Below are 15000 nucleotides of genomic sequence, written 5' to 3' on the forward strand. Positions count from 1 at the left end.
TATATTTATTAGCTGACACTGCAGGCAAGTAAAAGTTTCAGTGTGCTGCCCGGTCCCATGTTTTAGATGTTCCCTAATTAAGTAGGTAAAATAATAATAATAATAATAATAATTCATTCATTCATTCATTCATCTTCTACCGCTTATCCGAACTACCTCGGGTCACGGGGAGCCTGTGCCTATCTCAGGCGTCATCGGGCATCAAGGCAGGATACACCCTGGACGGAGTGCCAACCCATCGCAGGGCACACACACACTCTCATTCACTCACGCAATCACACACTAGGGACAATTTTCCAGAGATGCCAATCAACCTACCATGCATGTCTTTGGACCGGGGGGAGGAAACCGGAGTACCCGGAGGAACCCCGACCCTGGAGGTGTGAGTCGAACGTGCTAACCACTAAGCCACCGTGCCCCCCCAATAATAATAATAATAAAGTAATTTAAGTGAAGTACATGGGATATAAGAAATACATATTCTATTCAGATTCATGTTCTTTATTTCATCTCATCATGCTTATCTATGATGCGACTGCGTGTCATAAGCAGAGCAGTTTATGATTACATACCTTTGTGTTCCTGTGCACACTAATTATTTCACCTAGTAAAACTTTCTTTCAACCAGACCATGTGAGACATAAATTTCTTGCAGCCTGAAGCTAGCTCTAAACTCTGTAGCGGATGATTCTACCTTCAGTGACCCAACACTAACCCGTTCCATATGTAGCTCATTTGGAGCTGGCTGTAGGCTGCAGAGATACATACTTGGATGGCGGTGGGTCGCATTACTGCGAAGGGTAAAACACAACATATCACATGAACTTTGCATGTTTTCTACTTAGGGTTTTGTGCTTCTATAGACAAAATTAAGCTTCAGTAGACAATGTGTGCTTCTATAGACAAGAAGTGTGCTTCTATTATCAACAAAATTGCTTTTGTACATTTACATTTATGGCGTTTGGCAGACGTCCTTATCCAGAGCGACTTTAGAAGTGCTGTTAAAACTCTATCAGTGAATAAATTAACACTGGGTCACTAGGGCACAGATTTAGAATACCATCAGTCTAGGACTCTGTTCAGGTTTTTTTTTTTTTTTTTACACAAAAAGGGGAAAAAGTGCTAGTTTAAGTGTTTTAGTGACTCAGTTGTTTAGACATCTAGAGGAAGTTATTCCACCACCTCGGTGCCGGAACAGAGAAGAGTCTTGATATATAGCGACCTCTTACCCTGAGAGATGGTGGGACCAGTTGAGCAGTGCTGGTAGATCTGAGAGTTTGAGGTGCAGTGCGAGGAGTGATAAGAAGTGTGATTCTGTAGACAAGAAGTGTGATTCAATAGAAAAAAACATGCTTCTATAGACATGAAATGTGCTTTTATAAGCAAAAGCGTGCTTCCATAGACACAGAATGTGATTCTATAGATAGCAAAGATGATTCTGAAGACACACATTTGCTTCTGTAGACAAGAACTGTGATTCTATAAACAGGAAATGTGCTTATCTACTGAGTATTCTGTAGTATGTTCCTATAATGTATATTTGATACTGTTCTTAAGATATCTCAGAGGCTTATTTCAAGTCTCCGTATTGTAATCAGCTGTTAGCAGGACCCTTAAGTCCTTCTGTATTGGCATGGATGGATATGGTGCAGCGCTGTGTGTCTGGAGAAGAATATAAAAAGTCCAAAGGGAGGACATGAAGGGAAACCAATAATGATACAGCTGGTGATGGCTAGAAATAACATCAAGAGAGCAGTGGGATACCATGGGAAGATGTTGCAGTGTTTTTGGGGGGTAGGAAGGTTTTCAGATATGCCATAATTAAATAATTTTGCACGCTCAAATGCCAGTTCTCTGTCTCACACTCAGAGGTGAATAATAGCTGAGTTGAAAAAAAAGTGTGGAAAAAGGGGATGGGACGGAAAGTAGTGATGAGCCTTCATGTCAAAAGAAGGAAGAGACCCCGCGAGTTCACCACTGAGAACCTCATGTGGAGTAAATTTAATAAAACTGTATTAGTGTATTTGTTTACTCTGCACATGATCATTCCCATATAAGGTGAAGTGGATGAAAAAAAATTACATAACACTTACTTCACATCGCATCTCAGAACTTGCTGTTTTCATTTGTATTCTCATGCCCACATGGTCCTGAAACTTTTACCCCCGATGATCTCCGACTTCTGGCTTGTGCTGTAAGAAGAGGGACTTTAGGGTTTGGTAAGACAGGAAATCGTCACATCACATTGGCATGATGCACTAAAGGACTCTGCACTTCCCTCTTTTACATCCACTCCATTATTGTATTTACCAAATACAGTAAAATAATAATAATAACCAGGATATGCTGTGAAATTGTGTTTTTTTAACTGTTAAACACTTTTAGACACAAACTTCTGAATGCACACCAGCCCTCCAAAGGAGGCATGCTGCTGTTTTCTAGCGTTTCTGAAAATTGCACAAAACTTACACAAAAGGCTTGTCCAAAAAAAAAATCTGGCTTATTTTTGTACAGAAAAAAGGGCATGTTTTCATGTAGGACATGTTTTCATGTAGCTTGTGTGCGTATCGTTTGCTGTGCTCCGCAGAGTAGCAGAAAGAGGAAGAGACAAGGCTGACTCACAAGGTTTCACACACGCCCATGTGTCGCTTACAACATCGGGCCAGTTACAACACTTCCTTTCTCTTCCTGTTGCTCGCTTACACTGCTGTGGACAGAGGCCAAATCTCTGTAACTCATGATTTAACCTTGTCCATGTCACCCAGGTTTTGATCAGCTTGTATTCATTATGTTTCATTGCATCATGTGTGTCTCTTTCTCTCATCTCTGTGTGAGCCGTTGTTTATACTGGAATTCACTTTTGTGGGCGTCAAACCCTTAGATAATTATAAATAATTCTGGAACGATACATTCAAATATGAACAATTATGTTGGAAACTTTGCTATTTGCCATTTGCACATGCCGAGGTGCTGTAAAAAGACTATAACACTGTTATGGTTTTCATTTTTAGATTTCATCTTTAGATGGGGTCACGCTGATGTATTATACTTCTGTGTTGAAACATGTTTGCATATCTGTGCCGCAGAGATTTATGAGTAAGCATGGCAGCCACGGATACACTCAAGAACTTATATGCTGTCCTCATAACAATAACTGTAGCAATAACTCAGAGCAATAACTGTGCCTTAGTGCATATATACAGTACGGTGCCGCATGTCATCCTCCGGATTGGTTAGTGGGGATGTGTACCTGGAAACAGCTATAAATTCACAGTACAAGCGAGTACATCAGGGTTTCTTCACCTACAGTTCATGTTTGCTTCACACATACAACACGATATGATTATATTATTGTACATGGATTATTCAAACATCTCAATCATAGCTGAAGTGCATATAAAGTGTGAGGCCTTATACTGGCTGTAGCTGTCATTATATTAGCCTGCAGGTTAGTAAACTATACCTTGCTTTTTTTTATATCTAGGCTTGGGACAAGTGACAATAGAATCAGATGATAGTAGCTAGATAACTGGTCTGTAGTAACTAGATATAATTGGACAATTCAAAAAAATAAATAAATAAAAATGTTTTCAGGGATACACCACTATACAGGAAGTTCAATACGTATCTTTGCTGCTGTTCACCACAGAACACGAAAGCTCAGGTTATATCATGTAATCGAATTTCTAATGATCTTAGTTACACTTTGTAACACACTACACTTATTTACACTCCTTACTTTAGCGTTGTAGTTTTGCAAGCATTCCTCACCTTGTTGAAAAACAAAAACCTGACTAAATTTAAAAACTAGCAATGCTACTCATAACAAATTAACTTCCAGTATTTTTCTGCCATAACAATGATTTACAGTAGGTAGAATTTTGGCAATTTAAGTAATTTTTCTCAAAAACAAAAAATAAACAAAAAATCCACAATAATGCTCAGTTGCTTCGGAAAGTTGTATGTACCAAATTTCTATATTATATTGGAGAAACTGGTTTATAAAGTTTATATGATATAGTGAATTACTCTTACATTTTATTTACCTATTCACAAGTCAATTTTAAATTGTTAAGTTGTTGTGTTTTACTTTTATTAGCTTATTAACATTACCCTTTACAGAAACAGGCCACTGACCTGAGGAGTGAAAATTGACATGCCATGGCCTCCATATCGTTAATCCATGTAGCCTTGTAGTCGTTTATTATAGAGTTAAATCCCCATTTGTGTTGGGAAACCCAGGTATTAGTATGAAGAAAATAAATGCTCCATATGGAAACCACATATGGAGGCTATGAAGGATTCTGTCTGTTTTGAATAGATCACACAGTATTGAGTTTTCTGTCACTATGCTGTCGGGGGTTACAGGCTCCGATTCTTTACACAGTGGCAACCTGCACTTGGGGAATGAAACTGAAAATGCATTATGTGGAAACCTTCGAAAGTGCACAAATTCAAGAAAATGCTCAACTGAGTCCTACTGATCCATTCCATGGCTGTCATTAGTCAATACACCGTTAGGTCCTAAACACTGACGGTCTGAATGTTGACTACTAAACCATAGCACTTTTTTATTACAGTTTGCAGTAATTCCTGGCTGACAAATGTAGACAGTTAACCTCAGGAACCGCCTCAGGAAGCTACTTCCCGCTCGATTTCCGCACCCAAGAATAAAACAAGGCGTGACAGAAACTGTAGTAGTCTCTGAACTGAACCTGTAGTAGTCTGAAACTTATCTGATTTTTTTTTTTACTGAGTATCTGTAATAGGAGATGACCGTTTACTCTGCTCTATACATACTCCAGACCCAAATGCCCCCTGTCTCCTTCCAAAACTAGGCCTATGTCTATTAAATAAGCATGTTTAACTGTGAGTCTACAAGTGCGTAACCTTGTGCGTACATGTGCGTAACCTTGTGTTTAGGGGCACTAGTTACTCAGTGAGGTCAAACAAGGTGAAATGAAGTCTCTACTATCGTTCAAAGCAAAGTATCTTCTTCACTGGATTTATTCCTGTCACTGTGTCTCAATGTTTTCTTTGTTGCATAATTTCCTCGATTTCATGTGTCCCTTAATGTGTCCCTTCTGGGGATCTCCTCTTCTATGAGTGGTGAAAAAACTGCAATTTTTTTTATTTTTAAATTCGTGACTAATTTCATGTTCAAGTAGAGTTTTGTGTCTGGTGCACGGACTAGCTTAGAAGAATCTCCAACAGCATGAGAGCACCTGACCTGTCTAGCTCGGTGTATCAGGGTCTATTCCTGGAGCACCTCACCATGCATCTCTCTTATCAGGCACTCAGGCGCGTTTTGGAAATCCAAGCCACTTGTTAGCAAATTCCCTGAACGAGTCAAGTGTGTATGAGAGAACTTCAGAAGAGCTGGTGAGAATGTGCTTTGAACTTGTCTAGAGTTGTCTGTCACTGGGCCTTTACAAGAACGTCATTCCTGTAATTCCTGTTTGCCGTTCTAGACAATATTCCACCATCATGTTACGAGGTTCCGGGTATTTAGCAAATTTATAGATGTTACAGATTTTTGTCAGATTGTGTTGCACTCCGACTGTAAGTGCCGCCACAACCCCCGACCCAAACTTTGACTCGGCTCGGAGTTTGTCCCTGATCGGATTCTGTTAAGTCCTGTTGATCTAAGACTGCAAGAATGGAAGAGTAATCACACAGATTACTTCTCAACTAACTGCTTAATTGGTTAAAATCCCTGAGTGAGAGTCATATTGCACTTTAAACATACAGCATCAAGAGACAAAAGCCCCAGCCAGCTGCCATGTGCCTCCCCCAACTCTCTCTCGCTCAGACAAGAATGTGCTTTCTATTTTTTTCTGCTGCTCTTTGGGTCAACTGAGGCAGCATTTGGGTTGCCAAGCTTGACCAAATCTATTCTAATAGGATTTTGGAGGGAGGGTTAATAAGATGAGAAGTGGCTTAACTGTTCAGCATATCTGGCTACACACAAGCATGTTCAGAGGGTGAGAAACACACACACCTTTTTTTTGCTCTGAGATTTTATTTATTTCTAATCAGTGTCTGAATCCTTGAGAAACCTCACACTCTATCAAACGGTCATTCTGATTTGAGAGACTGTTTGAATATTGTGAACTATATATATAGTAAATACCCTAACAAAATATGATTACCTACAATACAGTACTCTGAAAAAAAGAAATGTGTTCAGTCAGATAAAAACTAAATCTAATTTAAACCATTTTCTACATTACATTAAATTATGTAGCTTGAGTGTGATCTATTCGAAATAGATTTAACATATAACAATTACACTGTAAAATCTCATAAGTATGTTGGTACTGATGGAAACTCCAACTAAATTTAGGCAATTAACACATGCTAGGTAGAATAGCTCAGCGGTACAGTGTCTTTCCAAAGCTTTGTGGGCGTAATTGTGAGCGCTGTGATTTTATTCAGGGCTTTGAAAATACACGCTCAAATTATGTTGGATATATGAAAATGAATTGTGTTCATTCAGTTACGTGGAACTGATGTACACATTTGAATTAAGTAAATTCAACAAGCTTGTGAGCAAGTATTACTGACATTTATCAGACCTACTGTCAAAGCAAGGGTATATACCGTGCTTAAGTTCACTCCTTTTTCAAATCAGACACCCAAAATAACATAAGGTTGGAATTTCTGTACAATTCTTGCCACTGGTTCGAAGCACCTAAACGTGGAATAGATTTTGCTTGTCATGATTGCACATGGTGAATCATTTGAGTACGGAGAATCAACATCAAAGATTTGGTTTTGACTCTTAAACTGGAAACTGTAAGTTTTGTTTCTAGTCATCATCCTGTGTTCACTTCATGTGGAAATTGCTGAGAGTAGAAACAAAACATATTATAGATATGTTTTTTTGTCATATCACAGGCCAAAGGTCTCCAGTTTCGTTAACTATTAATTGATTCAAAATATTTTCACTACTTGTGGCTATGCCGCTACCCAATACTGCATAATACAGGCCATTGTTTATAAAGAAAATATGCAAAAACTATGTAAACGAGTTTGATATCATGGCAACAATTGTGGTTAAAAGTGAGAAAACTCTCAAGTCCTAGTTCATACATTCCAGATCCGGTTGTTCAAATTTCAACCCACTAACTAACTGGCAATGCAGTTAGACAAAGCAAATAGATGAATTCAAAAGCTTTAATTATGTTACCATTCCAATCCCATGTCCTCCTGTACTGCAATGCTCTGATGCAGTTGCATTTTCCCTGAAAACGTAGCTCCGCGGTGTGCTTCTTAACATACCGTTAATAAACAATGAATATTATTGCCAAATATTTTATTATCGAATGATAGCAAGATGTCAAGTTACATGCATCATTACATGTACAACTTTAAAATGGAAGTAGATTATCAAGGCTGAAAAAAGGCAAATCACAGGAGTCTGTTGATGTCACTGGAGCCAAGATTCTCCACAGAGGTAAACTCACCAGGGACAAACAAGATGATTCTTTTTTTCTTTTTTATTTAATTTGCATTAACAGTGTGTGTGAAGTGTGCAGTGTGTTGTCACGCCTGAACTACCTTAACCCTCCCCTCTCAATCTCTTTTTTCCCTCTCTCACACACACACAACGGCTTAACTCTCCTGTTGATGTAGATTAAACAGATGCGTACACCTACTGAACCCTGTAGAAGAAAATAGACTCAGCACTGAGTAGAAACAAAAGAAGAGCAGACAGGAGGGATACGGGGCTGCCAAGAGCTAAAAATATCCTGTGTTACTGTCCGCTGGCTGAAACTGCATTATGTCATGCTGAAAAGCGGGGAGGGGGAGGGCCAAGAAGTGAAATTTGGAGAGGAAAGTGCTCACTCCTTCTGTAAACATTTAACTAACACACATCTCTTTGCTTAAACCCCACCGTTAACCGAAGTGCAAAATCATAAGCACTCGTACTTATCGAGGAAACATACTCGTAAACATAATTCCTACTTTATGCAGTTGTTCTTCTGATTAGGAAGTAGAGCATTAGGGAAATAAAGAGGAGAGTTTCTTTTCACTTGTTCCTGTCTTCTCACAGTTATGACAAAACCTGTTGCTACTTGCATTTCATTGCAAACACCCACTTTTAGCCATTTCAGCTTACATACAGTATGAGTCAAAATACAGTGTCACTTTACTTATTGTGTGAAAGTGTTGGAGCAAATTCATGAGGTAGTATTTGAAATAAATGATGCAATTTAATTAGCCAAGAACCCTCGCAGTAATAATTACAATCCAAAGTAATAGAAATAATAATAGTCATTCTCATATCCAGGAGCAATACGATGAGAAGGCATTAGATCTCACTGAATTCTGAATGGCTTACTGGAAAGCTTTTCTCTGAGTGTAAAGTATCTCGACATCATTCAGGACGTACTAAAGTGTCATCATCTTTTAAAAGCTGGGTGTTGTAGTGGTGATATTCCAAGTGAGAGGAACGTGTGGTGACTATCACATGGTATATCTGCAAACAATTATTGCATGCTGTTGGGTCCTCCACAGGATAAATGTCTACTTCCTTCCACCCTCACACACACTTCCCCTCACTGTTTCAGCTCATGGCGGTGCAGCCATGCAAAGGAATATGATAGTGTTTGTATTGTCCTCAGCTACAGAGGGTTGTTGTTACAATTTAAGGCTTGTTGGTTTGGCCAGAGCTTTCATTATGAGATCCTTTCACTGTAACAAGGCAGTGTGTGTGTTTGGGTCTATAGAGCTCCTCCATTCATCTAAATATGCCTCTATACTCTCATCAGGTCATTAAGCAACAAAGCACTTTTGTTTTAACACTCTCTAGTTCCCTGTTGCTTACTTACATGCACACACACACACACACACACACACACACACGGGATGTACTCTGTGTGTAGCTGTGGATGTCATGCTACTCTGATGGTATTAGTGATGGTCACTGGACAGGCATCGGGCCCTTCCATTTGGGACTAAATGTGTTTAGAAAAGAGAATTATGGCTGAGTTTCTTTGGAAAATAAAAAATAACACCGGAGCTGAGAAAACATGTGGATGCATTTTTAGTGCCTGATGTGCTCAATTCTGAAAGAAAAAAAAACTTTACATGATGTTTACAAAACCAAATGCAAACCTAAATATGTAAAATATATCCCAGCATGCAATGTGCATTTGTCTCCTATTGCAAAAAAATGAGAAATCAATGGAGAAAGGGGTAAGAAGGGGAAATGACATATTCTGTGCAATGTCCTTAAGTTTGAGAAATTAGCAGAGGCCAGATTTGCATGGGATTTTTGTCCAATTGCCAAACCTGGGTGTCAATTCATGTGAAAAACACGTAAAGTCATGTGTGTTTTGCCTGGAGCTGTGAAGGCGGTATTTACCTCCAGTATTGGATTAATTTTCAACTGCTGGTGCAGATAGAGTTTGGGTTATTTTTAATTAGAGATATTGTTATTTAGGACAAAATGTGTAATAATGCAAGATAATTTTAGACCTTGGCAAAATACCAGTTTAAGGAAACTTAAAAACAGGACACAGATCTGGCAACCGGTCTGGGTACAGTATCTTTTAATATTTAATAAGCAAATAAACGTTCTTTTGCTTGGGCATTATTATAATTATAGCACACAGGAATACAGTTTAAGTTGCACCCTTACACAAAGCTAGTTTACTCCATAGCAACTTTTTCAAGTATGCTCATTATTAATAAAAAGCCATATTATTATTAATATCATTATTAATATTAGCCATATTCATGTTATGAACTTCCCCAAGCTCTGCTTTTTGACCGTCCTGGCCTGAGCTTCACTGTTAATAATTTAGATGTTAAATTCAAGCATTCAAAGCTTTTCAACTTATCAGTGTGTCTCCTGATACATTGTACAAACATCCGGCCCCATGTTCTTTGTTTCACTGTTGGTTTAATCACATTTTCACTATATCCGTGTTAAGAACTCGATATAACTACACAGAATTTTAAAGCTACCATTTCTGCATTGTTGTCACTCATGAAACAATGCAGGAACTTAACCCTGTACATGAGTGAATGTAAAACTAGTCAGTAAATATTTACATCATTAAGCTGAGCAGTGGCAGGACACAAACGTGACGTCGGTAAGAGGGCATGCGGCACAGAGCGCACATCTGTAGCCGGACCCTTTTTGGAACGCTACAACTTCATCGGCTGCCGAACAAATTTATTGTCTCTACTCCCACATTGTGCAGGGTATAAACACAGCCAAGGCTAAACTAGATTAGAGCAACAACATGTTCCCATATGTCCTAGCACCTCACTATCTTTAATCATTCATCATCAAATAATAAAGAGTGATTATGGAAAACTATTAATGGTTTAAAAGAATTAAGGGAGGATGAAGAACATGCGGTCTAGTGATTCCTCCGAACTATGTGTCACAATATACTGTTATATATAAACAGTATTGATGATAATGAGCTCTGCAAAATATCACTGTCCCTGCAAACTGCCTTATTTTCCCTTCTTTGTTGGTAGCATTATGTAACAATCACATGATTCCTATCAACAAATGCAAAGTTTTAAAGTTTGATAGCAGATTATATCGACTGCATGTTTAAATGTCCGGTCAAGTCTCACTCGAAATGTGTTTTTCACTTCATTCAGATAGATAAAGTGGCATTCTAACCTTTTCACTGTGTTTCTCTCACTCACTCACTCAAACACACACACAGTATTACACACACACACACACAGTATCACACATGTGACACACAGCCTTTCAACCTCACCACCATCGTCCAGCTGCTCTCCCTTTGTTTAAAACGACCAGAAACATAAAATGGAAGCTTGTTATGACATTTTGGCAAATAAAAACTTTATTTAAACTTCATTAAGCAAATTCTAGTCAGTTGTGTGATTCTAGCTTTGTGCCAATAGTTTGGTGAAGGCTCACATTTGGCTGTGATAATCAGATATCCACATACTTATGGCCCTATAGTGTAGGTGAGAATAAAAGGTGCTTTTATAATAATTTGTTTTAAACTCTGCTTTCACCACATGACTCAGATTTTTTAATTCATGGTGTAAAAGTTGCAGAAAAGTCCATATTGGTAACATATTGTACGGTTGCTCAACACCCCCTCTATTGTCTCTATCCTCTCATCCAACCCCCCTGTCTTTTCACATCTGAAGTCTGGCAGCACTATTTTAAAGTATTGTGATAATATCGTGGTGTGTCTTTGGCACGAGGGCAGAGTGATATTTCCGTGGGTGGACGTGTGTGGTGGTGAAGGCCTTGCTGTCGCCTCATGGCACAACCGAGTGACTCATTATGCCGTCTGGTTTCCTTTGCTTTCTATGGCACTCACTCAGATAGTTTATGTTCAGGGACAGATTTACTGACTCTGCTGTTTTTGGTACTTTTCACGCACTCTAATAATTGGAAAGATAAAACTAGGACTTGACTAATACTCCAATGGCATGAAAATGAAGGGATTTATTGGTTAGCAGTGGGTTGTAAAAAGCTGTGCTTTTGTGGTATTTTATATATATATATATATATATATATATATATATATATATATATATATATATATATATATATATATATATGAAACTGAATGAAATGAAATATGCTGTCACAATAAATTTGACAAATTGATTCAAGGACAGTATATTCAGATATATTTGGTTAAAAGCAAATAGCTGAATGGCTCTTGGTAGTGGACTCACACTCTTAGACACTGCTCTGTGTGTGCATGCTGTCCAGGTACCTTACTGTGTGTGTCTCAGTACACAGGTCCTGTCCCAGCAGAACGCGAGTCTCCGATGGCACGGAGCGAGATGTCCCCGAGCCGGACGCAGCACTCGCCCCCTACACAGAGACCCAACGCCTGCTGCTTCTGCTGGTGCTGCTGCTGTAGCTGCTCTTGGTATGAACCATACACCAATTTCACTCTCTCATTAAGGGGTTTACATTCAACTGCTTATTTGAGGGTATAATTTGAGGAGCTAATGTGTAACTTATTGAATATATCTAAAACCTCAGCTCAATTCCAGAAATTTGCTTTTGCATTTTGTTTGGTAGTCTCAATGAATCACATTTCCTTGATTTGTTATTCCTTCTTTCTGTCACATGGAGCTTTCTAGCTATTTCCTCTTTATAACTGATTTCATAAGTGTTTCTGTTCTTTTACGTGTTACTGAATGTGTGTGTGTGTGTGTGTGTGTGTGTGTGTGTGTGTGTGTGTGTGTTAGTGCTGTGTACTCTGAACCTAAAGAGCAACTGTGGTTAAGATTGCTCTCGTTTCTACCAAGAGCTCTGTGGGATATGCATATTCACTGATTCTCTCTCTCTCCCTCTCTCTCTCTCTCTCTCTCTCTCTCTCTCTCTCTCTCTCTCTCTCTCTCACTCACACACACACACACACACGTATATTGTTAGCCATTTGGGAATGCATTTACTGCGTAATAACAGAGCTTCTCAAGATCTATTTCTGACAGGCTTCCCATAAACGATAGCATAAAGATGCAACTGGGAGATCTAGCACCCTAGCCAGGCTACACACATCTGTGTTAGGTGTAAGTGGTGGACCGCAGTGTGGTGTTAGCAGCACGTGGCCACATGCTGAAGCAGGGCCTGAGGTTTTGCAGCCAATAAGCCTGACTAGCTCAGTGCTGTTCTGCTGGCAGGCTTTGTGGTCACCAACAGAAGAAAGTCAGTAATAGAAACAGATTTGAAGACCACAGTGTTACAGCAAACCGTCCAGCGTGTTCAAAGCAGAAACGTATATATATTTAGTTCTAATATTGAAGGCCTGTGTTGGAATGTGATGATTTAGTATAGCCATGTATTTGCATGCATTTTTACTTAATATACAGTAACAGACCACAAATCACATGGGCAAAATTTAGTCACGGCAACACGAACGGCATATACAGTAATTGGGGTGGAAGAAGTATTTACTGTATTATTACAGATTAATGAATATGAATGTAAAAGCATATCTCACTTGAATCATTTGGAAAAATCAGTTTTTTTTTATATTTTTTGTAGTTGACAAAATGATGCTGTAATACTTTCAGGTCATTTATTAAATTATTAGCTGCTATGCGAGCACCCAGCGTGAGATTTTTGAAACTCGCCAAGATTGCAGAAACTACACATGCTTTAACATCTCTGTGTGATAAATAGCATGTGTATGTGTACAATAATAAGGGTGAGTTGGAGGGCGTATGTGTTAGAAATGTTTGTCCCTTCATATCACGTGTATCTGTGTGCATGTGCATATGTGTGTGGCCAGGCCAAAAAGGTTCAGGCACAACTGTTATTTCTCAGTGCCGTTTTACTACCTTCCAGTCTCACTATTAGGAGAGAAGATGAGAGTCGCCGGAGATTGAAATCCCAGGAGACTAAGCTGGAGACCATACCAAACTGTGAAGCTTGGTGAGAATACACACACTCTCACACACACACACACACACACACACACACATACATACATTCAAAGACAGCATTTTCACTTATTCTTGGTGTGCACATATGAAAATGTTTTCTAGCTTGAGCATTATTAAATCTAAGAATCTCACAATAATCAATGCTTTTGTTTGTGATGCCAAAATATGGTTTAAAAATAAACGCCATGTTTGTTCTGCTTCATTAGCAGTTGCTATGAATGGCATTTGCTTAGCACTACCAATCAAAAGAGTTCTAATCCCAACAATTCCAGCCACCACTGTTAGTGTGTTTTACTGGACACGTTTGCTGGTTTAAGGTGTTAGGAGCTGCAGGGAAACTCACTTCTTCTGTGTCCCACAGTGTTCTCTACCACTTATGTTACACTTGTGCTGTTGAAACTAATGATGTCATCAGCTAAAACACGTGCAGGTTTCTTTACTGCGTGAAAAAGTGTGGACCCAAGTACAGGTTGCTTTTACATTTACTGGAATCACAGAACAGTTCAGTGCAATGGAAATTACAGCACCTCCTATAGGTAGTCTTAGGCTCGGTACCACAGTGTGCTTTCTGGTCCACGTGACAACTTTCAAAATGACAAACATCAAGTATGGTTTATAACATGAACTAAGGAAACACCTGACAGTATCATTTGTTGGTTTTTGTTTCTATTTTTCTTTGAATACTTTATTACTTATAAACGGCCCTAGAATGCATGACAATTTTATGTCTGCCAAAAAAGTCAGATTTCTTAGAAATGTAAACAGTTAGCATGCCAGCTGATTAGCCTTGTAGGTAGTTAGTTCAAAGGCAATCAACCATCTACTCACTCATGACATAAAGGTAGCTACTTATCATGAGTCATGTGGGGAATTCTGAGTACTGGAATACAGGGCAGGTTGAAAGCTGCAGGTCTTGGATGAATTTTATCATTAGTGTGATGGACTTTTGAGAATTGCATAACACCGCATGTTCAAGCTTGTTTTAAGACAGGGACAAAGATGGATTTCTGGCAAACCCCTAATACTTAGAAATCTTAGGTGTTTTCTTCTTTACAGAGATTTTCTTTGCAGTGCTTGAGCATTCCAACACCTTTCCTATTGTCAAAAAAAAAAAAAAATCATATAGCCTGAAGACACACTCATCTCCAGCCCAGATTAATTAAAAAAAAGTTTTTCTTTTCCCAGCACCAAACCAACGGTGGAGGAGATTAAACAGTGGGCTCAGTCCTTCGATAAGCTGATGAAGAACCCGGCAGGCCGGAACGTGTTCCGTGAGTTTCTGCGCACAGAGTACAGTGAGGAGAACATGCTCTTCTGGCTGTCCTGTGAGGATCTGAAGAAGGAGATCAACAAGAGCATGATAGAGGAGAAGGCACGCATGATCTACGAAGACTACATCTCTATACTTTCACCAAAAGAGGTAAGATAATAATAATAATAATAATAATAATAATAATAATAATAATAATAATAATAAGAGACCATGTAGTCTATAATTGCAGATCAATATCCAATGCAGCATGTGCCAAAAAAAAATACTAAACAAATCAAAATTAATTAATAGACTACATACGT

At 38.8% G+C, this 15000-nt stretch overlaps 1 protein-coding gene and 1 long non-coding RNA gene across 8 annotated transcripts in view; one reads left to right on the forward strand and one right to left on the reverse strand.

Moving 5' to 3' along the window:
- The window catches only part of rgs19 (regulator of G protein signaling 19), a 47751-nt gene that overhangs the window by 16340 nt on the left and 16411 nt on the right, over positions 1 to 15000 (forward strand). For 4 of the 7 annotated variants that reach the window (XM_060894108.1, XM_060894111.1, XM_060894110.1 and 1 more), the window contains 3 exons: positions 11761 to 11900; positions 13328 to 13414; positions 14611 to 14845. In XM_060894108.1, the coding sequence (XP_060750091.1) occupies positions 11761 to 11900; positions 13328 to 13414; positions 14611 to 14845 (462 nt within the window). The remainder of the gene's footprint in view (positions 1 to 11760; positions 11901 to 13327; positions 13415 to 14610; positions 14846 to 15000) is intronic. The other 3 variants (XM_060894114.1, XM_060894113.1, XM_060894109.1) reach the window with 2 other exon arrangements.
- Positions 1189 to 2582, reverse strand: LOC132862485 (uncharacterized). Its single transcript, XR_009650031.1, has 3 exons — positions 2470 to 2582; positions 2094 to 2192; positions 1189 to 1314 (listed from the first exon to the last, which is right to left on the reverse strand). It is a non-coding gene; the product is annotated as an uncharacterized LOC132862485 (long non-coding RNA).

The sequence above is a fragment of the Tachysurus vachellii genome, chromosome 19, assembly GCF_030014155.1.
Source record: "Tachysurus vachellii isolate PV-2020 chromosome 19, HZAU_Pvac_v1, whole genome shotgun sequence".
Classification (NCBI taxonomy): Eukaryota; Metazoa; Chordata; class Actinopteri; order Siluriformes; family Bagridae; genus Tachysurus; species Tachysurus vachellii.